Source organism: Tachypleus tridentatus, chromosome 5 (assembly GCF_004210375.1).
Source record: "Tachypleus tridentatus isolate NWPU-2018 chromosome 5, ASM421037v1, whole genome shotgun sequence".
Taxonomy (NCBI): domain Eukaryota; kingdom Metazoa; phylum Arthropoda; class Merostomata; order Xiphosura; family Limulidae; genus Tachypleus; species Tachypleus tridentatus.
In genome coordinates this window covers 57,921,743-57,944,443 of record NC_134829.1, presented here as the reverse complement: position 1 = coordinate 57,944,443, position 22,701 = coordinate 57,921,743, and the positions used below count along the sequence as shown (strand labels likewise).

The 22,701-nt window shown below is 33.6% G+C and overlaps 1 protein-coding gene across 1 annotated transcript in view; it reads right to left on the bottom strand.

Annotated features, from left to right (window-relative positions):
* Positions 1 to 3,104: 3,104 nt before the first annotated feature.
* The window catches only part of LOC143250374 (uncharacterized), a 32,133-nt gene continuing 12,536 nt past the window's right edge, over positions 3,105 to 22,701 (bottom strand). Inside the window, exons 5-12 of the mRNA XM_076500819.1 lie at positions 19,974 to 20,305; positions 17,007 to 17,131; positions 13,217 to 13,307; positions 11,936 to 12,061; positions 10,661 to 10,769; positions 9,301 to 9,599; positions 6,183 to 6,373; positions 3,105 to 3,146 (exon numbers count right to left, since the gene is read on the bottom strand). Of these exons, the coding sequence (XP_076356934.1) occupies positions 3,105 to 3,146; positions 6,183 to 6,373; positions 9,301 to 9,599; positions 10,661 to 10,769; positions 11,936 to 12,061; positions 13,217 to 13,307; positions 17,007 to 17,131; positions 19,974 to 20,305 (1,315 nt within the window). The remainder of the gene's footprint in view (positions 3,147 to 6,182; positions 6,374 to 9,300; positions 9,600 to 10,660; positions 10,770 to 11,935; positions 12,062 to 13,216; positions 13,308 to 17,006; positions 17,132 to 19,973; positions 20,306 to 22,701) is intronic.

Below are 22,701 nucleotides of genomic sequence, written 5' to 3'. Positions count from 1 at the left end.
GTGATGACTGTTACAGAGACTAAAGACAGCCACAGGTAGCAATGTTACAGCGCTATTTTTAGTTATATTAGCATTGTTGACAGATAGTTACGTAATAAACTATGGGTAATTATGTGATGTTCTTCTCTAGAAATGTTTAATTAATTAAATGTGTAACATTAAAATCATGAATGCAAGTAATACAATACTCATTTGTACACTAATGTATACCAATTTTAATGTTTTACCCTGTGCATTCTAAAATACAATGTTCTTGTTTCACTGTATCCATTTGTACACTACTGTATACCAATGTGGTGTTTTTAATAAATCTGTACACTACTGTATACCAATGTGGTGTTTTAATAAATCTGTACACTACTGTATACCAATGTGGTGTTTTAATAAATCTGTACACTACTGTATACCAATGTGGTGTTTTAGTAAATCTGTACACTACTGTATACCAATGTAGTGTTTTAATAAATCTGTACACCACTGTATACCAATGTGGTGTTTTAATAAATCTGTACACTACTGTATACCAATGTGGTGTTTTAGTAAATTTGTACACTACTGTATACCAATGTGGTGTTTTAGTAAATCTGTACACTACTGTATACCAATGTGGTGTTTTAATAAATCTGTACACTACTGTATACCAATGTGGTGTTTTAATAAATCTGTACACTACTGTATACCAATGTGGTGTTTTAATAAATCTGTACACACTACTGTATACCAATGTGGTGTTTTAATAAATCTGTACACTACTGTATAGCAATGTGGTGTTTTAATAAACCTGTACACTACTATATACCAATGTGGTGTTTTAGTAAGTCTGTACACTACTGTATACCAATGTGGTGTTATAATAAATCTGTACACTACTGTATACCAATGTGGTGTTTTAATAAATCTGTACACTACTGTATACCAATGTGGTGTTTTAATAAATCTGTACACTACTGTATACCAATGTGGTGTTTTAATAAATCTGTACACTACTGTATACCAATGTGGTGTTTTAATAAACCTGTACACTACTATATACCAATGTGGTGTTTTAGTAAGTCTGTACACTACTGTATACCAATGTGGTGTTTTAATAAATCTGTACACTACTATATTCCAAGGAAAAGAAGAAAGCGACGTTCACATGAGTACATTCTCTGATAAAGCACGTTCACAGTACATTATCAGACAGAGGATACAATGATCCTTTAAGAAATGGTTATTGTTGTATATTTTACCAAATCAAGACAACAATGTTTACAGTTTCTTGACGTACAAGATTATCACTTTCATAATGGAAAATTAGTTACATTTCTTTAAATCTCATCATAAATATTCCTCTGGAAACATACCGTCTTCCGGGCAAAATATAACATTTTACAAATGGATCTGGAAAGCCGCTGTTGTCCCTCGATGTTTCCAGGTTTCGTGCTTTTACAATGGTAACATATAGTATAGATGCTTTGGAGTCAAAACACACTTGAATCTGAAATATAAGTAACCAACTTCGTTACGCACTTCTATTGAAATACAAATTATAAATATTCCCAATGTATCTCCATAAAAACACATCTGAATCGGTAATATACATACATTTTATCATAGGTATCTTTAAAAGCTTCTCAAATTTGATATGTGAGCAAAAAATGTCGCCACAGATCTCTGTTAAAACACACCTGAGAAACCTGAAATCTACGCAACTGATTTACCTTTAACTATTTAAAAAATTGTAGAAAAGTTCAGAGTTACAACGACATTAAAATAAATTAATTTCACTGGTTAGATAGTCGTGTTAACAAGCTTTAGTTTAACAAGAAACTAGTTATTCTGCTGAACACCACATTAACGTTTCGATTAATGTTAACAAGCTTTAGTTTAACAAGAAACTAGTTATTGTGCTGAACACCACATTAACGTTTCGATTAATGATACGATTGATTTAAATACAACAGTTAATTGAACAATTAGAGAAGCAAAATTAAAGAGAGATAAAAAAATGTATAGTGATTAGATAAATATAACACATAATACTTTAATAAAGACGTCCATTAAAATAATAATAGTATCACCAATAATATACTTTATTGGTTTAATTGAAATTTCCGGGTTCCTTAACTTTAATATTAGTTTGTATATAAATCTTCCGGTTGGAAAATGACCCTTGAAGATTAACTTATCTTCGGATTATTACTATGTTTATATAGTTCGGAGCCATACAATAATTAATTGTTTCAATACATCTTCGTAAGCTGTTTAGAGAACCACTGTTAATTAATTAGTATATAACACGTGAAGTTGTAATAGTATTATGCGTTGTACTTACTTTAGTATATAACACGTGAAGTTGTTATAGTATTATGTGTTGTAATTACTTTAGTATACAACACGTGAAGTTGTTATAGTATTATGTGTTGTACTTACTTTAGTATATAACACGTGAAGTTGTTATAGTATTATGTGTTGTACTTACTTTAGTATATAACACGTGAAGTTGTTATAGTATTATGTGTTGTACTTTACTTTATATATAACACGTGAAGTTGTTATTGCATTATGTGTTGTACTTACTTTAGCATACAAACAACACGAAGTTGGTTATAGTATTATGTGTTGTACTTACTTTAGTATACAACACGTGAAGTTATATAGTATTATGTGTTGTACTTACTTTAGTATATAACACGTGAAGTTGTAATAGTATTATGTGTTGTAACTTACTTTAGTATATAACACGTAAAGTTGTAATAGTATTATGTGTTGTAATTTACTTTAGTATATAACACGTAAAGTTGTAATAGTATTATGTGTGTTGTACTTACTTTAGTATATAACACGTGAAGTTGTAATAGTATTATGTGTTGTACTTACTTTAGTATATAACACGTGAAGTTGTAATAGTATTATGTGTTGTAACTTACTTTAGTATATAACACGTGAAGTTGTTATAGTATTATGTGTTGTACTTACTTTAGTATATAACACGTGAAGTTGTAATAGTATTATGTGTTGTACTTACTTTAGTATATAACACGTAAAGTTGTAATAGTATTATGTGTTGTACTTACTTTAGTATACAACACGTGAAGTTGTTATAGTATTATGTGTTGTACTTACTTTATTTCACCGGCTATGTGTTGGGCTTGGAGCTTAGACTGAAAGATGAAATAAAACTTACAACGTATTCAGAATAACACTGAACTGATGTATAATTACAACTAATAAACAGAAATGCACAACACTGAGATCTATTTCTTCGTCTTAAAGTGTGCTTCTAGTTAATATATAATAAACATTACATGTACAACTGTTAAATAAGGCATAACTAAAAATAAATACATAATTATCAGAGAGTGCACTAGCATTGTCTGTGCATGGATGTCACTGACGCCAGTATTAAAGCAATACGCAAGTCATTTGGATTTTTCTTCTACAGGTCATCAGAAGCTGATATCAAGCCTTACCTGGTATAGTTGGTCATCAGAAGCTAGATATCGCCTTCCACCTGGTAAGCTAGATATCGCTTCCGACCTGGTATAGTTGGTCATCAGAAGCCAGATATCAAGCCTTACCTGGTATAGTTGGTCATCAGAAGCTAGATATCAAGCCTGACCTGGTATAGTTGGTCATCAGAAGCTAGATATCAAGCCTGACCTGGTATAGTTGGTCATCAGAAGCTAGATATCAAGCCTACCTGGTATAGTTGGTCATCAGAAGCTAGATATCAAGCCTGACCTGGTATAGTTGGTCATCAGAAGCTAGATATCAAGCCTTACCTGGTATAGTTGGTCATCAGAAGCTAGATATCAAGCCTTACCTGGTATAGTTGGTCATCAGAAGCTAGATATCAAGCCTTACCTGGTATAGTTGGTCATCAGAAGCTAGATATCAAGCCTTACCTGGTATAGTTGGTCATCAGAAGCTAGATATCAAGCCTTACCTGGTATAGTTGGTCATCAGAAGCTAGATATCAAGCCTGACCTGGTATAGTTGGTCATCAGAAGCTAGATATCAAGCCTTACCTGGTATAGTTGGTCATCAGAAGCTAGATATCAAGCCTTACCTGGTATAGTTGGTCATCAGAAGCTAGATATCAAGCCTTACCTGGTATAGTTGGTCATCAGAAGCTAGATATCAAGCCTTACCTGGTATAGTTGGTCATCAGAAGCTAGATATCAAGCCTTACCTGGTATAGTTGGTCATCAGAAGCTAGATATCAAGCCTTACCTGGTATAGTTGGTCATCAGAAGCCAGATATCAAGCCTTACCTGGTATAGTTGGTCATCAGAAGCTAGATATCAAGCCTGACCTGGTATAGTTGGTCATCAGAAGCTAGATATCAAGCCTTACCTGGTATAGTTGGTCATCAGAAGCTAGATATCAAGCCTGACCTGGTATAGTTGGTCATCAGAAGCTAGATATCAAGCCTTACCTGGTATAGTTGGTCATCAGAAGCTAGATATCAAGCCTGACCTGGTATAGTTGGTCATCAGAAGCTAGATATCAAGCCTTACCTGGTATAGTTGCCACATATGTATATATACATCACTGTTTAGCAAGTGTCGAAAACTGGCGAACAACCAAAACTAAGTTTTCTTATTTTCATCACCAGACAGTTCTAGTAGTAACTATAATTTTATCATTACTTGGTAGAGTAATGCAGTCTTCACGATGTCTGACTACCTGTTTTATTGTTTTACATGTAAAATCTATAAAGCTTTAGTTACACTGTATAACCTGTTAACTCACGTGCGCCACCTTATGAAAAGTATACAGGTATTAGGAAAATGTATCACCAAATAAAAACTCATGTACGGCTGGCCAGTCATCTTGAAAAAGAGAACCAAACAAGACAGGAAAGGAAGTGAACATATCACGTGATCTGTCTGATGATCACATGGCAGAAAATGTCCACTCTCATTCCTATCTTGTTTGGAATGGAAGTGAACATATCACGTGACCTGTCTGATGATCACATGGCAGAAAATGTCCACTCTCATTCCTATCTTGTTTGGAATGGAAGTGAACATATCACGTGACCTGTCTGATGATCACATGGCAGAAAATGTCCACTCTCATTCCTATCTTGTTTGGAATGGAAGTGAATATATCACGTGATCTGTCTGATGATCACATGGCAGAAAATGTCCACTCTAATTCCTATCTTGTTTGGAATGGAATTGAATATATCACGTGATCCGTCTGGTGATCACATGGCAGACAATGTCCACTCTCATTTATATCTTGTTTGGAATGGAAGTGAATATATCACGTGTTCCGTCTGATGATCACATGGCAGACAATGTCCACTTTCATTCCTATCTTGTTTGTAATGGAACTGAATATATCACGTGTTCCGTCTGATGATCACATGGCAGACAATGTCCACTCTCATTCCTATCTTGTTTGTAATGGAACTGAATATATCACGTGATCCGTCTGATGATCACATGACAGATTATATCCACTCTCATTCCTATGTTGTTTGGTTCTGTTTTTATCATGCACATTAGCCAGCCCTACATAGGTTTTTTATTTAGCGATTAGCGATGGATTTTCACATATTTGTAATAAAAACCATATAAATTACAAATGGTTTTGACAGATTTCTTAATTTGCCCATTTTGGATTCCAAATCAAGGTTAAAAACAAACAAACATTGTAAGAAATATACAGTTTACGTAATTTAATAAAAATCTTATGTCTATTGGTTTGTTTAAAGCTTCGTCAACTTTCGACGTTTAAAGCATAGCTTTGAAAATTATGTGTTATTTTTTAAAATTTCGAATGTATCTTTAGTTCAGATACATTTAAGTTCCTATTCATGTAAGTAAGTAACACTGAAAAAACGATAAATTCATTATCCTTAAATCTCTTTGTTATATTTCTTTGGTTTTTATGATTAAATATTACAAAAATTTGTGATAGTTGTGGGATGATAGTGGAATCTGATAAAACCTTTTAGCTCGAAATGTTTGTGGAGTTATTAGTCCAGACTTGTAAGGTACACCATTTGGTGTATACTGTATTATACTGTCTGCAGTTCCTTCTTTATTATATTCCATTATCATTTTTACCCTATTTGTCTATTATCTCATTTTTATCATTTATACTTTTTGTGCGTATTATTTTGCTCTCGTGTCATGATCTCCCATCTCCACCCCATCACTAATATATATATTATAACCCACCTGTTCATCATCCGTAGGGCTGTTGCTAGGTAACTTGTGACCTGCGGCTCGTGAACCCGACATGTCCTGAAGAGACCCTTGATGGTGATTATGGTTGAGTGTTCCTGATTCGTGACGTGCACGTGACTGGATAACACTCTCATCAAAATTACGTGGAACATTTATATGACTGTCCACGTGTGAAATGTCCACTGGAACCCACGATAAGGATAAAAGTGGATTTAATTTTCGAAATTAGATATAAAATAATAGTGATGCACGTTTATCTATCTCTTTCCCTACATACATAACTATATGGAATACGGATGAGATAGTTTAATTGGCACACACGCGGAGATATATATCACTCTTCTTTGTGTTATATCAAAGGTATACAGTCGATTATTGGTAGCTGTTTTGCCTTGGTGAGATAATTATGTAAAAATACAAATGTAAGCGATTGCGCAAGTAAAACTGTAACAAAATAATGTAAAATGGTATTATTTATACAGGAATATAAATGTGGTCACTTTAAAGTAAAAGTGACGGAAGCCACAACACTCAAAAGCACTGAGGACATTCCGTCCATCAGACACAATCAGATTAGTAGATGCAAAACAAGACAGTAAGATACAGATAATTAAGGCTCTAAGAACTGGGTGCTAGCACCCACAATGTACCATTACCACTTATCATTTACAGCCGGTTGTGGGCATGATAATTACCACTAGAGACATAAAATAGTATTATTATTACCACTAGAGACATAAAATAGTATTATTATTACCACTAGAGACATAAAATAGTATTATTATTACCACTAGAGACATAAAATAGTATTATTATTACCACTAGAGACATAAAATAGTATTATTATTACCACTAGAGACATAAAATAGTATTATTATTACCACTAGAGACATAAAATAGTATTATTATTACCACTAGAGACATAAAATAGTATTATTATTTCCACTAGAGACATAAAATAGTATTATAATTACCACTAGAGACATAAAATAGTATTATTATTACCACTAGAGACATAAAATAGTATTATTATTACCACTAGAGACATAAAATAGTATTATTATTACCACTAGAGACATAAAATAGTATTATAATTACCACTAGAGACATAAAATAGTATTAATATTACCACTAGAGACATAAAATAGTATTATAATTACCACTAGAGACATAAAATAGTATTATTATTACCACTAGAGACATAAAATAGTATTATAATTACCACTAGAGACATAAAATAGTATTATTATTACCACTAGAGACATAAAATAGTATTATTATTACCACTAGAGACATAAAATAGTATTATTCTATAATATTGTGTTACAGATTTCCTAGCAGTACCATGTACGTGTTGGTGTGTACACTTATAATACTTAATACTTATAAATAAAAATTACACAACCACGTATTATTAAAATTACTAAAGAAAGGAAGAGATTGAGTGATAATTTTCGATAGAAATCGAGGGTAGTTGATCAAATAGACGTTGATTGGTAGTGTTATACTGGATACTGTGAATTATCACAAATATAATATTGTGTTACAGATTTCCTAGCAGTACCATGTACGTGTTGGTGTGTACACTTATAATACTTAATACTTATAAATAAAAATTACACAACCACGTATTATTAAAATTACTAAAGAAAGGAAGAGATTGAGTGATAATTTTCGATAGAAATCGAGGGTAGTTGATCAAATAGACGTTGATTGGTAGTGTTATACTGGATACTGTGAATTATCACAAATAGATCCCAACTCAATAAAGGGTTGGGATCTATTTGTGATAATTGTATATGTGTATAACAGACGGAATACCCCCAAAGCTTTTGAGTGCTATAGTCGTAGACATTTTGAATTTAAAATTATACTATTTGTACTTTTGTACACGTGTATATCGTAATAAAAACGTATTTTTATGTTATATATGTATGTATATATTTATATGTTATTGAGAAGAAAAAATGCTAATGGCTGGAAAAAACGAGACCAGTTCTATATAGGAGAACATGAATAGATATATTCTTATTATTAGCTTACACCTTACATTTACTAACTGTACATTTTCTTTATGGTACAGTCTAATTGAAAATCATTCGAAAGACACATAACGTCGTAGAAACAGACAGAATTAATTTTTTTGTTTCTTATTTTTCTTTTCTTTTTCTGATGTAACATCTAAACAAAATAACACCCAGAATTCGCCCTCTTTTATGCGTTTTCATGTTACTTGCTCACTTGAGTTCCTGGAGCTGTTATAATAAGATTTTATTGAAGTCCTAAATGTTTTTTCTGTTGGCGTAAGACGCTTTCTGCCTTTCTCTGTTGATAACGTATATGTTATTCCTTATACTATCTCATTCAAAGGTTTTTGGCTTTGCTACTGTTGTCCTTCTCTTTGTTACAAGGTGTTTTATTTTCCCTTCACATTAGCATTCTTATTGGTTAAAGAACTCTGTCTTCAATTTCTAGTTGTTTCGTTCCCACTGGTATCTAACTCAAAACCTCTTCCAATGCAGGACTTATTCTCAGTTGATGATTTTACACATCATTTCTCCTACATCTTTATTCTTGCTGGTCATACTATTACGAAACTTGTTTTCTTGTATATCAATGTTTTCTGTGACGCTATCATTACTCGTTGCAATTATTCTACTTATTCGTTCTAGAACACCATTTCCTCAATTATTCTGGGGTCCGCGGCTCTCGGAATTAATTAATCTTTCTGCTTTATTTCTATTGGTCAGATATCATCCGTATTATCAGCGGAAGCTTCATAGCCACACAATCTGTTTACATCTGATTGTCCAAAGCAATATTTTAACAGCCTGACCATCTGTGCTTTATTGAGGAGTACAAGCCACAAACAAGCCAAAAAATGTTCGTTATTCTCTATATAAATCACCTGGGCAGTTTGAAACGATTTGTAAGAACACACAAAGAGTATCTCAATAATTAGTTACAATTTCAATTACAATGCACAAAACATAACAACTTGGAATCGTGTAACGTCTAATTAATAGAAAGAAAATTTTTTTTTGTTGAAACCATAAAAGTATCCACAAAATATCACAACGCTTCAGTACTGTATTCTAACATAACCTACCCGGATAACCACCAGGAGAGTCTAAACGATCGAGATTGCCGGTCCGAGAGTTTTGGTTATACAACTGTGACGATGCTACATTTTCAGGATGGTTACGCTTCCACACACTTCTGGAACCATTATTTCTACTATAATAGCCTCGTTCTGGGGAGAGTCTTCCAAAGTCTCTAGGTCTCCCACTAGATCCACGCGGGTTGTGACCCTGGCCTGGACCAGAGTCATCGAAAGGTCTAAATCCACGATTTGGGGTATGTCGTTGCACGTGACTCACTCCTTGCGGTTTAATGACGTTTAGATCACTGCGAGAGAAAATGGTAATTGGGTTCATGTTAATATGTTACTCAAGATACTGTGGTTGCTCTAATAACTTCTGCCCTATGGAAATTTTAAACATGGGAACTTTTAGTTATAGATACGGTCACTAGGGTGATTTATGACCTAAAATGGAGTTGAAATTATTAAAAATTAAACCTCACTCGAGAAACTTCAACTTCTCATAAATATATTGTGTGAATATGTTCTCAAAAACTACGACTGGAAATGATTTGAAAACTACGTTCATGACTCCACGTAATTAACATACGCAAAGACACGTTGTCTCCGTTCCATACCTTCCTATTATAACAATAGGAACAATTGTCATATCATATATATGGGGTAAAATAAAAAAAAAAACATATTGATAGTGTTTATACCACATTATTGTATATTTTACTGTCACTCTTTGATTGTTTCATATTACGAATATTATTTTGCTTGTTTGTTTTTAAATTCGCACAAAGCTGGTGAAGGGATTTTTGCGCTAGCTGTCTCTAATTTTAAAGTAATATACTACTATTTCTGGAATTTATTGTTACAGTATAACACTCCATGGGTGAAAGTGCAAGCATATCTGAGGATGAGGTTCGAACCCACAACCCTTAGACTGCAAGTCGAAGGCCCTAGCCACTACAAAACCATGAATAGTAGTCCTTAACTGTGGATATTACTTGCATATTTTTGTTTCGCTTATAACAACGCGTGTGCAGATAAAAGTGTTTCAATATAGCCGCTTTAGCCAGTTCGTAAAGAGTATGTGAAATTCCTGAAATACCTATCTGTGTGGTTTTACACGAGGCGAAACGGCAAAACAACACTTTTCTGATACACGCAAGTGTTATGCTAGACACTGCAGTAAGTTTTAAAAACACTATTGAAACTGAAACGTCTTAAACAAATACATGGAAAAATCTGGTATGTAGGGCGAAAAAAAATAGAACCAAACGCTCATAAACGACAACAGTGAAACAGATTGCAAGATTAAACTTAATAATAACGACTGAATTAAAAATATATCAGTTCTGATTATTCTAAATATTACCTCCGGATAACCATTTCTACTTCATCTTCAGAAGACGCAATGATCCGTTTAACTTCTTCGAACGTTTTGCCATTTAAAGTAATTCCATTCCATTCCAGTACCTGATCACCTGCAGTATAGAAGAAAATATATATTTCACAAAACGTCCGACATAAAAAAAAGTGCATTGTTGCTTATGATGGTGCTACTTAAAGCTGATGTCGGAACAGCTTTCAATTTTATTGTATTATTATTTTTTAATGAAAAGAGTAAAGTTTTCTGAAAATCGCACGTTCAAATAAGTGTCTTTTATCCAAATAATCTGTATGTTAGATTGATAGAAATACATATAACCAAAAATCTACCTTTAGTCACAAAATCGTAATAGTTGAAAGCGAAACTAATTTCTTGAGCAATATTATTAAACGTTGTATAATTGAAAATAAATAAACATAACCACAACGATATTGAAGCAAAAACTAGTTATATGTAAATGAAAACAAAAGGATAATTTATTTGAACTCTTATTTTTATGTTGTTTTCTTTTACTGATGTCAAAAGTATTAACATTATATTGCTGTGACTTTGATTCCCATATTAAACGTATTTAAAGACCTGTGGCGACCTCTTTCAATTCACTTAGTATCATTCTTGTTAATGTTAAGCCTTTCTGATTGTTATTTTTGTGCCCTTTTTCCAATTAAATGAAAGAAGAAAAATCACTTATATTTTGAGAATCGTTTCCTGACGACAACAGCGCCATCTTAAAAAGAACAAAACAAAATAATAATATCTTAACGGCATCTTTAAATTAAAAATAAAAATAAAAAAACTGGAAAATTTCTGGGAACGGAAAAATTTTGTTGAATTTATTCTAAAGCTATACAGATAACAAACTCCAGAAAAATGCTGGAAAAATGTTGAAGTAATTGAAACTGCTAAACAAGAAAAAGGAGGCAAAAAAACCAAAAGCTATTGAAGTTAATACGAAATACCCCTACTCGAGTGATGCATTAGAAATTTAAATTGATGAATAAATGAAAGTGTTATGTTATAAACCATTCCTTTTTCACTTTTTCTCACATTTGATATGTGTAGAAAAGTAGAAAACAATCATAATTAACGAAAATTATAAATTTAAAAACGAAACTTTTGGGTTCTCGATTTTGTAGCTTTACGTCTTTCCATACAACAGTATCTTGTTAGGTAACAGTGAATAATGTTTTAACCACAGGGGCGTACAAAAGTAGGCATACATGTTAATGTTGCATTTTCTAGAATATTTTTTGTATCTACCTTCTGCAACCTCTCCCAAAGTACCAACCATGACGCTGGGATATATTTTAGCAATATATGCTCCCGTCATTCCGTTATTGTCAGGAATTTCTTTGCCACCAATAATTTCTAAACCAAATCCGTTTCCTGTAAAGAAAAACAATGAAAAAAGACAGGTTTATTTTAATTAAACTGCATTCAAAATAATAAAATATGCAGTAATAATAATGTATTATATTGGTTTGATTGTTAAAGCAAATCCATGTTGGACTATCTGTTACATCTACTAATCCGGGGGATTCAAACCCCGTATTTTAGTGTTGTAAGTTCTTAAATTTACCGTTGTCCCAACGATGGACAATTATATTTGTAAGTCTTACAATTATGTAAGTTTGTTTCATTCGTGTTTTTTGTTTGTTTAAAACAAGGCTACATTGAGCTAGCTACTGTGTCCACCTCGGGGAATCGAACCCCGGATTTTAGCGTTGTAGGTCCGTTAATTTACCGTTATCATGTCGAGAAGGGTGATGATTTATAATCCCCTCCCACAACAAGCACATTCGGTGATGGGTTTTGACCAGCAAATCGCATATTATTAGCCGAACACCCGAACCACCAATAAACAGCTTTGTTAAAGTAAGTTTTAGGCATAGTGTGTGCCAAGTAGAAAGAAGTTGAATGTTCTTGTCGGTGAAATACAAATAAACAGTTTTATTGACATAATTTTCGAACACAATCTCTCAAATACACCCAATAGTTAGGTACGTTTCTAACTCAAAACTCAAACTAACGTGGCAGGGGTTTAGTTTAGAGAGAGAGAAATCAGAAGAGTTCTCTCTCCAACTGGGGTGTTCAGGAACTTTGTAGTTCCTCTTCGTCCCCTTTACATGAGAAATGTTTTAAAATATCCGTGGAATTTTTACTTTATTTTTAACATTTCAAAAAATGGAGTGGTGTATTTGTGAGTGAGAGGAAGGACGGGAGAACTGGACGAAAGCGGCGAAAGTGAAGTGAGCCAGACCTTGGCTCGAGGACGGAGTACACTGGCGGCTGGCGAATTGATTTTTGAAATTTACTGTGATTGATTAGATACCCTTGACTGGGTAAACGGATAAACGTTTCTAACTATTTGAGTTTGTGTTTATATATACGTGTATATCTGTTATTATTTCATTTTTTAAGTCTTTTCAGAATGGTCTATCAGACGTTTGTCCAGGTTAGTAATCCTCAGAAGAGCTTTAGCAATATTGTTAACAAAATGTCTGAATTATTGTCTTTTTATTTGGTCAAATATTATCTTACCCTTTACAAACCGATCCTTCGGATCTCGAGTCAACAGGATTCTTTTAACTGGAAAATCGTATTGGTGTCGCCTTCGAGGTGAGCTTCTCTCCTGAACCATTGAATATTGAATAATCTATTTATTTTACATATTAATATCGCATAAACGAGTAATCTCAAATATTAAACACCACGCAAGTTATGAAGTTCTGAACCCCAAGGTGAAAAAATGGAAATTGTTATCTTGTGCGTAAGATATAAGTAAATACATAAATTGTACGACAGATATGTCTAATTTTAGAAACTATCTTATCGATAACAATTAGCTGGTGAGTCCATAAGGATTATTTCATAACTAAAAATTAGTTAATGTGTTTGTTTCATAAATGAAAATTAGTTAGCGTGTTTGTTTCATAAATGAAAATTAGTTAGCGTGTTTGTTTCATAAATGAAAATTAGTTAGCGTGTTTGTTTCATAAATGAAAATTAGTTAGCGTGTTTGTTTCATAAATGAAAATTAATTAGCGTGTTTGTTTCATAAATGAAAATTAGCTAGCGTGTTTGTTTCATAAATGAAAATTAATTAGCGTGTTTGTTTCATAAATGAAAATTAGTTAGCGTGTTTGTTACATAAATAAAAATTAGTTAGCGTGTTTGTTTCATAAATGAAAATTAGTTAGCGTGTTTGTTTCATAAATGAAAATTAATTAGCGTGTTTGTTTCATAAATGAAAATTAGTTAGCGTGTTTGTTTCATAAATGAAAATTAATTAGCGTGTTTGTTACATAAATGAAAATTAGTTAACGTGTTTGTTTCATAAATGAAAATTAGTTAGCGTGTTTGTTTCATAAATGAAAATTAGTTAGCGTGTTTGTTTCATAAATGAAAATTAATTAGCGTGTTTGTTTCATAAATGAAAATTAGTTAGCGTGTTTGTTTCATAAATGAAAATTAGTTAGCGTGTTTGTTTCATAAATGAAAATTAATTAGCGTGTTTGTTTCATAAATGAAAATTAGTTAGCGTGTTTGTTTCATAAATGAAAATTAATTAGCGTGTTTGTTTCATAAATGAAAATTAGTTAGCGTGTTTGTTTCATAAATGAAAATTAATTAGCGTGTTTGTTTCATAAATGAAAATTAGTTAGCGTGTTTGTTTCATAAATGAAAATTAGTTAGCGTGTTTGTTACATAAATGAAAATTAGTTAGCGTGTTTGTTACATAAATGAAAATTAGTTAGCGTGTTTGTTACATAAATGAAAATTAATTAGCGTGTTTGTTTCATAAATGAAAATTAATTAGCGTGTTTGTTTCATAAATGAAAATTAGTTAGCGTGTTTGTTTCATAAATGAAAATTAATTAGCGTGTTTGTTTCATAAATGAAAATTAGTTAGCGTGTTTGTTTCATAAATGAAAATTAATTAGCGTGTTTGTTTCATAAATGAAAATTAGTTAGCGTGTTTGTTTCATAAATGAAAATTAATTAGCGTGTTTGTTTCATAAATGAAAATTAGTTAGCGTGTTTGTTTCATAAATGAAAATTAGTTAGCGTGTTTGTTACATAAATGAAAATTAGTTTGTGTGTTTGTTTCATAAATGAAAATTAGTTAGCGTGTTTGTTTCATAAATGAAAATTAGTTAGCGTGTTTGTTACATAAATGAAAATTAGTTAGCGTGTTTGTTCATAAATAAAAATTAGTTAGTGTGTTTGTTTCATAATTTCGTTTCAGTTTCATAACAGTTACTGAACCGTCAATTTGAAGGTTGAAGGTGTTCGGTACGAACACCTAGAAGTCACATTGGTGTTACTGTAAAAAGAATATTACACGTTTTTAATGATAACTTTATATTAAAATGGATCCTTCGTGAATCACAACGTAAAGGTTTACTTGGGCCATATTGTCAAGGTTTTGGTATCAAATTTTTACCTTCAGTAATTACTTAAACAGTATCTCGTACGTACGAGATGAAAACTTCCAAATGTTTGTTTTTCACTTTTCGGTTCAGAACTTCTGTATTTTCCTGATATTTTAAGCAGTAACTGAATTCTAGATAGTTTGGTATCAGCATTTCAAACATTGTACTCAACGACACATAAATAGGAGAGACACAAGTCTTGTATCTCAGAATGTCTGGTATGGGTATTAACACTTTAATAATAAGGATAGAACAACGTTTCGACCTTCCTAGGTCACCTTCAGGTTAAGAAAGAGAGAATTTGAATGTGACCGTTGGCGAACACATGTCTTAAGGACGAGAGTATAAACGGGTACGGGATTATAGGGGGCGTTGCAGATGGATGTTAGGTTATCAATTAGTACAGGTATAAAGATGTTCCTTTATATTGGTTTAATTTTGGTTTTAGTTGCTATATAAGTAAGGCTTCTTTGATTTTGCGTTTGTTTTTATTTTTTTCCCTACTTACTATTTGGGTGTTTTCTATGGTTATGTTGTGTTTATTTTAGTTGCAGTGTTCAAAAACGTGTGAAGGTGTTGTTTGTGTTATTTGAATCTAGTTTCCATTTTTCTGCTTATTTCTCCAGTATAGAAGTCGTGGCAGTTGTTGTATTGTATTTTATAAATTATGTTGTAATTTTTACATAGTATGGACTTCCGTTTTCTACCTGGTTTTTGAATAAATTTGGTATTAACTGAAATGTCATATTTTGTTATTAGTTTTTGCCAAATGTTTGTTATGTTTCTGCTGATGTTCCTAAGACATGTGTCCGTGAACGGTCACATTCAAACTCTCTCTTTTTTAACCTGAAGATGACCTAGGAAGATCGAAACGCTGTTCTCTCCTTATCAGTAAAAGTGTTAATACCCATACCAGCCGTTATGAGATACATTTTTATTTCAAGTTTATTGTCATCAAGAGAAACAATTCTTGTTATGGATTCGTAGACATTTATGTATTTAAATGAAATGAGTAATAAAAACTAGAGTTTTAACGTGAGTTCTCATATTTGTATTAAATTATTTACCAAAACTATCATCACCACTACTGTTTTAGTTTTTAGTGTTTTTTGTTTTGTTTTAATTAACGTAGAAACTTTCGGCTCAATTACGTAAACCTTTTATTGGTGTAAAACGTTTAACAAACAACAGAACCCTGCAGAAAAATTCGGGGTGACAGCCCGAATAAATTACCAAAAATAGTTTTGTTTTAAAAGCTCAGAAGTCATGCTTTAATTTTTGATGTAACTTCCACATTAAATTCTTGGAATATAAATTATGAGCGAAAATTCACATTCATGAACATTCAATGTGTAATCAACCTTTATTCATCATAATATAATCATTAGGAAACAAACGAATAAGACTGTAACTTTCGCTCGCTGTTGCTACTAAACGTACGCCATCTTTAATCCAGGAGTTATTTTAGACCCCCTATCGATACATAGGTCTTTATTCACATCTTGTAAAATCTCATGGCCCCAGGGAGTCGATAGCGACCATTTTGGGAAACTCTGCTTTAAATGAACGTAGATAATAATTACCTTTTTTTTAAAAAAAAAGTGAAATAAGACATTTTACAACAGTCATTCGATTACGTATATATATTTTATATGTATTTCTATATATACATACACGATATAATGAGGCCTTTTTCTACCGTAAATATGTATTAGAATTCAGCAAAATATGAAGACATTGACATAGACCATTAATATGGAAATAAACAAATATATAAATAATCAAATATAATATAAAACCACATCTAGTAAACTGTATCTATAGAATGAAAAAGGACAACTCATGCACAAGAAGTGAAACCAATTTTCATACACTGAACTTGCGTACGTTCTTACTTGAACTTTGCTCTCTCGAGTTCTTACTTGAACTTGGCTCTCTGGATATTCTTCTCTTGTTAGCCCTTCTCTGAGATGACCTCTGGACCGGTCAGAATGACTAAACTCTCTCTGTGATGGGTGAGCTGAAAAGCAACGTATTGATCACTACCACAGACGCTGCCTTCACATCTCTTTTCGCGTGTTACATTTACAAATAATTTTGTGATTGTTTCCTACAGGTAGATACTTATTTGGTCCCTTATGTCTTTCTTACATTTTTTTTTCTCGCGTAATCAGTTTGACATGTTTTTTATTTGTGTAATTATTACTATGTTAATGTTTTACTTCACTGCAGCGAAACTAGATTACTCTTTCTGATGAATGCCATGAACACAAAATCATCGAATACGAAATCGATGTTAGTAAGTTTTTCAAATCTAATTTTTGCTCTTCACAGAACGTTTTATTTAAACACCTGAATAAAGGAAACTGAATCATAAGCAATCTTATGCATGATGTACATATTATAATAATATTTGTTATATGTTTGTTTCCTTGTTATAAATTTCGCACAAAGCTACACGAGGGCTACCTGCGATAGCCATTCCTAATTTAAGCAGTGTAAGACTAGAAGGAAGGCAGCTAGTCATTACCACCCACCGCCAACTCTTGGGCTACTAGTTTACCAACGAATTGTGGGGTTGACCGTCACATTATAACGCCCCCACGGCTGAAAGGGCAAACATGTTTGGTGTCACGGGGATGCGAACCCGCAACCCTCGGATTACGAGTCGTACGCCTTTACCTACCTGGCCATGCCGGGCCAGGAATAATGTCTCAGAATACACACAGACACACGTCAGTATGTATAATACACTAAAGATTTGTTATGGGGCCCAAATCTGGCGTTGTGATTGATATATCGGAACCGGACTAGTGATTACCAAGAAATAATGGGATTGACCATTACATATAAATGTCCCAACACCTGAAAGGTCGAGCATGTTTGGTGCCCGGGAATTCGAAATCGCGACCCTCAGATGACGTGTTGAACGTCCTAACAACCTGGTCATGCGGGGTCATTTGTCATATGAAACATCGTATGACATGTGAAATCACATATTCAGCTCAGTTTATTTCGAATTATAAGCATATTTTTGTGAAGTAATTGTTGAAGTTAGCTTATTTTTACGTAGACAACTGACTCTTGTGAATATATTTTAACAACACAGATTCAACGTGTTTACAAGGTTACCGAAATATTGATGTGTGAAAAACTACAGGAAATGCAGGTAGACATCACCGCCCACCGCCAATTCTCGAGTTACTCTTTTGCCAACGAATAGTGGGATTGACCGTCACATATAACGTTACCGCGGCTGAAGAGGCGAATACATTTGTTGAGACGGAGATTCGAACCCACGACCCTCAGATTGCGAGTCAAGAGCTCTAATCACCTGGCCATACAACTATTGTATAAGTAGACAACACTTTTTTTTTCAAATCTGAAAGATATTCAAAATATTTTTAATGACTCCAATGTCTATCATACTGTATTAAAAACATATCAATACTGAACATTAGAACATTTAAAACAAAGATATGAAATACCGCATAATAAACACCGTAGATAGTCTACAAGGGTGAATATAAATAGCTTCTGAGCGCAAGGTATGATATAACAATAGTTATAAGCTGTTGTCACTGAGAGGTTTTAACCCTAACCCATGTTGGAGCTTTACTTCTGACAGTACATTTGTAATGGGTATAGAAGACAGAAAACTTACATACGCCACTTTTAACAACTGACTGGTTATATTCAAAAATACTTTAAGAATTAAATAGTTTATTAAGATCACGTGAACAATTAACTAGTTATACGTAAGAATACGTTAACACTTAACTAGTACATCCAATAATACTTTAACAATAAATTAGATATATCCAAGAATACTTACAGCGACGACCAACAATAGGAGCACTACCTAGATCTTCTAAGAGTTTAACAATTAATTAGATATATCCAAGAATACTTACAGCGAGGACCAACAATAGGAGCACTACCTAGATATTCTAAGAGTTTAACAATTAATTAGTTATATCCAAGAATACTTACAGCGAGGTCCAACAATAGGAACACTACCTAGATCTTCTAAGAGTTTAACAGTTAATTAGATATATCCAAGAATACTTACAGCGAGGTCCAACAATAGGAGCACTACCTAGATATTCTAAGAGTTTAACAATTAATTAGTTATATCCAAGAATACTTACAGCGAGGACCAACAATAGGAACACTACCTAGATATTCTAAGAGTTTAACAATTAATTAGTTATATCCAAGAATACTTACAGCGAGGATTAACAATAGGAACACTACCTAGATCTTCTAAGAGTTTAACAGTTAATTAGATATATCCAAGAATACTTACAGCGAGGTCCAACAATAGGAGCACTACCTAGATATTCTAAGAGTTTAACAATTAATTAGACATATCCAAGAATACTTACAGCGAGGTCCAACAATAGGAGCACTACCTAGATCTTCTAAGAGTTTTGCAATTAATTAGATATATCCAAGAATACTTACAGCGAGGACCAACAATAGGAGCACTACCTAGATATTCTAAGAGTTTAGCAATTAATTAGTTATATCCAAGAATACTTACAGCGAGGACCAACAATCGGAGCACTACCTAGATCTTCTAAGAGTTTAACAGTTAATTAGATATATCCAAGAATACTTACAGCGAAGTCTAACAATAGGAGCACTACCTAGATATTTTAAGAGTTTAGCAATTAATTAGTTATATCCAAGAATACTTACAGCGAGGACCAACAATCGGAGCACTACCTAGATGTTCTAAGAGTTTAACAGTTAATTAGATATATCCAAGAATACTTACAGCGAGGTCCAACAATAGGAGCACTACCTAGATCTTCTAAGAGTTTTACAATTAATTAGATATATCCAAGAATACTTACAGCGAGGTCCAACAATAGGAGCACTACCTAGATCTTCTAAGAGTTTACGAGAACGAGAAGGCATGTCGGGAAGAATTGGCATGGCTGGAGTATATTCGGGCATATCTGGTGGAGTTTCTGAGTCTGGTGTTGCGGGCGAAAAGTCCAGAAAAGAGTCAATTGGAAGGCGGTTATGACGGTGTATTTTGGAGGGCGTATTTCCATTTGTTGGAAATGTTAAAGCGATTCTAGCTATACTATTATCCTCTTCTGTATTTTCAGGAAATCGGGCTGAGGGACTTGTAGGTTCGCTGCCATACCAGAGCACTTCTGGCTTTCGGACGTAACCATGTCTGATAATTACAAAATCATTTTAACTAATACGTACATAGAACTTGGTTTTGAATATTGCGCAAAGCTACTCGAATATTATCTGCGCTGGTCGACCCTAAGTTAGAAATGATACACTGTGTTTAAAACGGTCAGTCAATATCAACAACTCTTTACCAACGAATAATACATACTCATACAACGTTTTAGCAAAATGAAGTGATAACAGTCTAGTGCAAGATGTAAACTGAAGTTAAAAACTAAACAAACACAAAATATAAAACATATTAACATTTGCTTATATATTAAGGAACAAATAAATAATCAAAATGTATCATTTTTTTATCGTAGAAATAATTTGATTGTGTTTGTAACTGATTTACTATTATACATTTCTTAACATGTTAAACAATCATAAATACGTCTGAACACAAACCAAGCTCAAACAAAATAAAATATAAACAAAACTACGGAGTAGTTTGTGTACTGCTGGATTATCTCTTTCAGCTCACTTGTCAGACTACTCCAGGTTTTTCTCACCTCTTTAACTAATGTGGGTAACTACTTCTGGTTTCATACCACCTCTTTATCTCATTTGGTAGATTACCCCGGCTTTAATCCCACTTCTTTAGCCCATTTAGTACACTATCTCGGGTTTAATCCCAGCTCTTTAGATCACTTAGTACACTACCCCGGGTTTAATCCTACTTCTTTAGCCCATTTAGTACATTACCACTGGTTTAATCCCATCTCTTTAGATCACTTAGTACACTACCCTGGGTTTAATCCCAGCTCTTTAGATCATTTGGTACACTACTCTTGGTTTAATCCTACTTCTTTAGCCCATTTAGTACACTACCACTGGTTTAATCCCAGCTCTTTAGATCACTTAGTACACTACCCCGGGTTTAATCCTACTTCTTTAGCCCATTTAGTACACTACCCTGGCTTTAATCCCACCTATTTAGATCATTTGGTAGACTACCCCGGGCTTAATCCCACCTATTTAGCCCATTTGGTAAACTACGGAGGGTTAAATCCTACTTCTTTAGTCCATTTAGTACACTACCACTGGTTTAATCCCAGCTCTTTAGATCGCTTAGTAAACTACCCCGGGTTTAATCCTACTTCTTTAGCCCATTTAGTACACTACCACTGGTTTAATCCCAGCTCTTTAGATCACTTAGTACACTACCCCGGGTTTAATCCCACTTCTTTAGCCCATTTAGTACACTACCTTGGGTTTAATCCCAGCTCTTTAGATCACTTAGTACATTACCCCGGGTTTAATCCCACTTCTTTAGCCCATTTAGTACACTACCACTGGTTTAATCCCAGCTCTTTAGATCACTTAGTACACTACCCTGGGTTTAATCCCAGCTCTTTAGATCATTTGGTACACTACTCTTGGTTTAATCCTACTTCTTTAGCCCATTTAGTACACTACCACTGGTTTAATCCCAGCTCTTTAGATCACTTAGTACACTACCCCGGGTTTAATACTACTTCTTTAGCCCATTTAGTACACTACCACTGGTTTAATCCCAGCTCTTTAGATCACTTAGTACACTACCCCGGGTTTAATCCCACTTCTTTAGCCCATTTAGTACACTACCACTGGTTTAATCCCAGCTCTTTAGATCACTTAGTAAACTACCCCAGGTTTAATCCTACTTCTTTAGCCCATTTAGTACACTACCATGGTTTAATCCTACTTCTTTAGCCCATTTAGTACACTACCATGGTTTAATCCCACTTCTTTAGCCCATTTAATACACTACCCCGGGTTTAATCCCAGCTCTTTAGATCACTTAGTACACTACCACTGGTTTAATCCCAGCTCTTTAGATCATTTGGTAAACTACCCCGGGTTTAATCCCAGCTCTTTAGATCACTTAGTACACTACCACTGGTTTAATCCCAGCTCTTTAGATCACTTAGTACACTACCATGGTTTAATCCTACTTCTTTAGCCCATTTAGTACACTACCCCGGGTTTAATCACAGCTCTTTAGATCATTTGGTAAACTACCACTGATTTAATCCCAGCTCTTTAGATCACTTAGTACACTACCCTGGGTTTAATCCTACTTCTTTAGCCATTTAGTACACTACCCCGGCTTTAATCCCACTTCTTTAGCCCATTTCGTACACTACCTCGGGTTTAATCCCAGATCTTTAGATCACTTAGTACACTACCCCGGGTTTAATCCTACTTCTTTAGCCCATTTAGTACACTACCACTGGTTTAATCCCAGCTCTTTAGATCATTTGGTACACTACTCTTGGTTTAATCCTACTTCTTTAGCCCATTTAGTACACTACCACTGGTTTAATCCCAGCTCTTTAGATCACTTAGTACACTACCCCGGGTTTAATCCTACTTCTTTAGCCCATTTAGTACACTACCCCGGGTCTT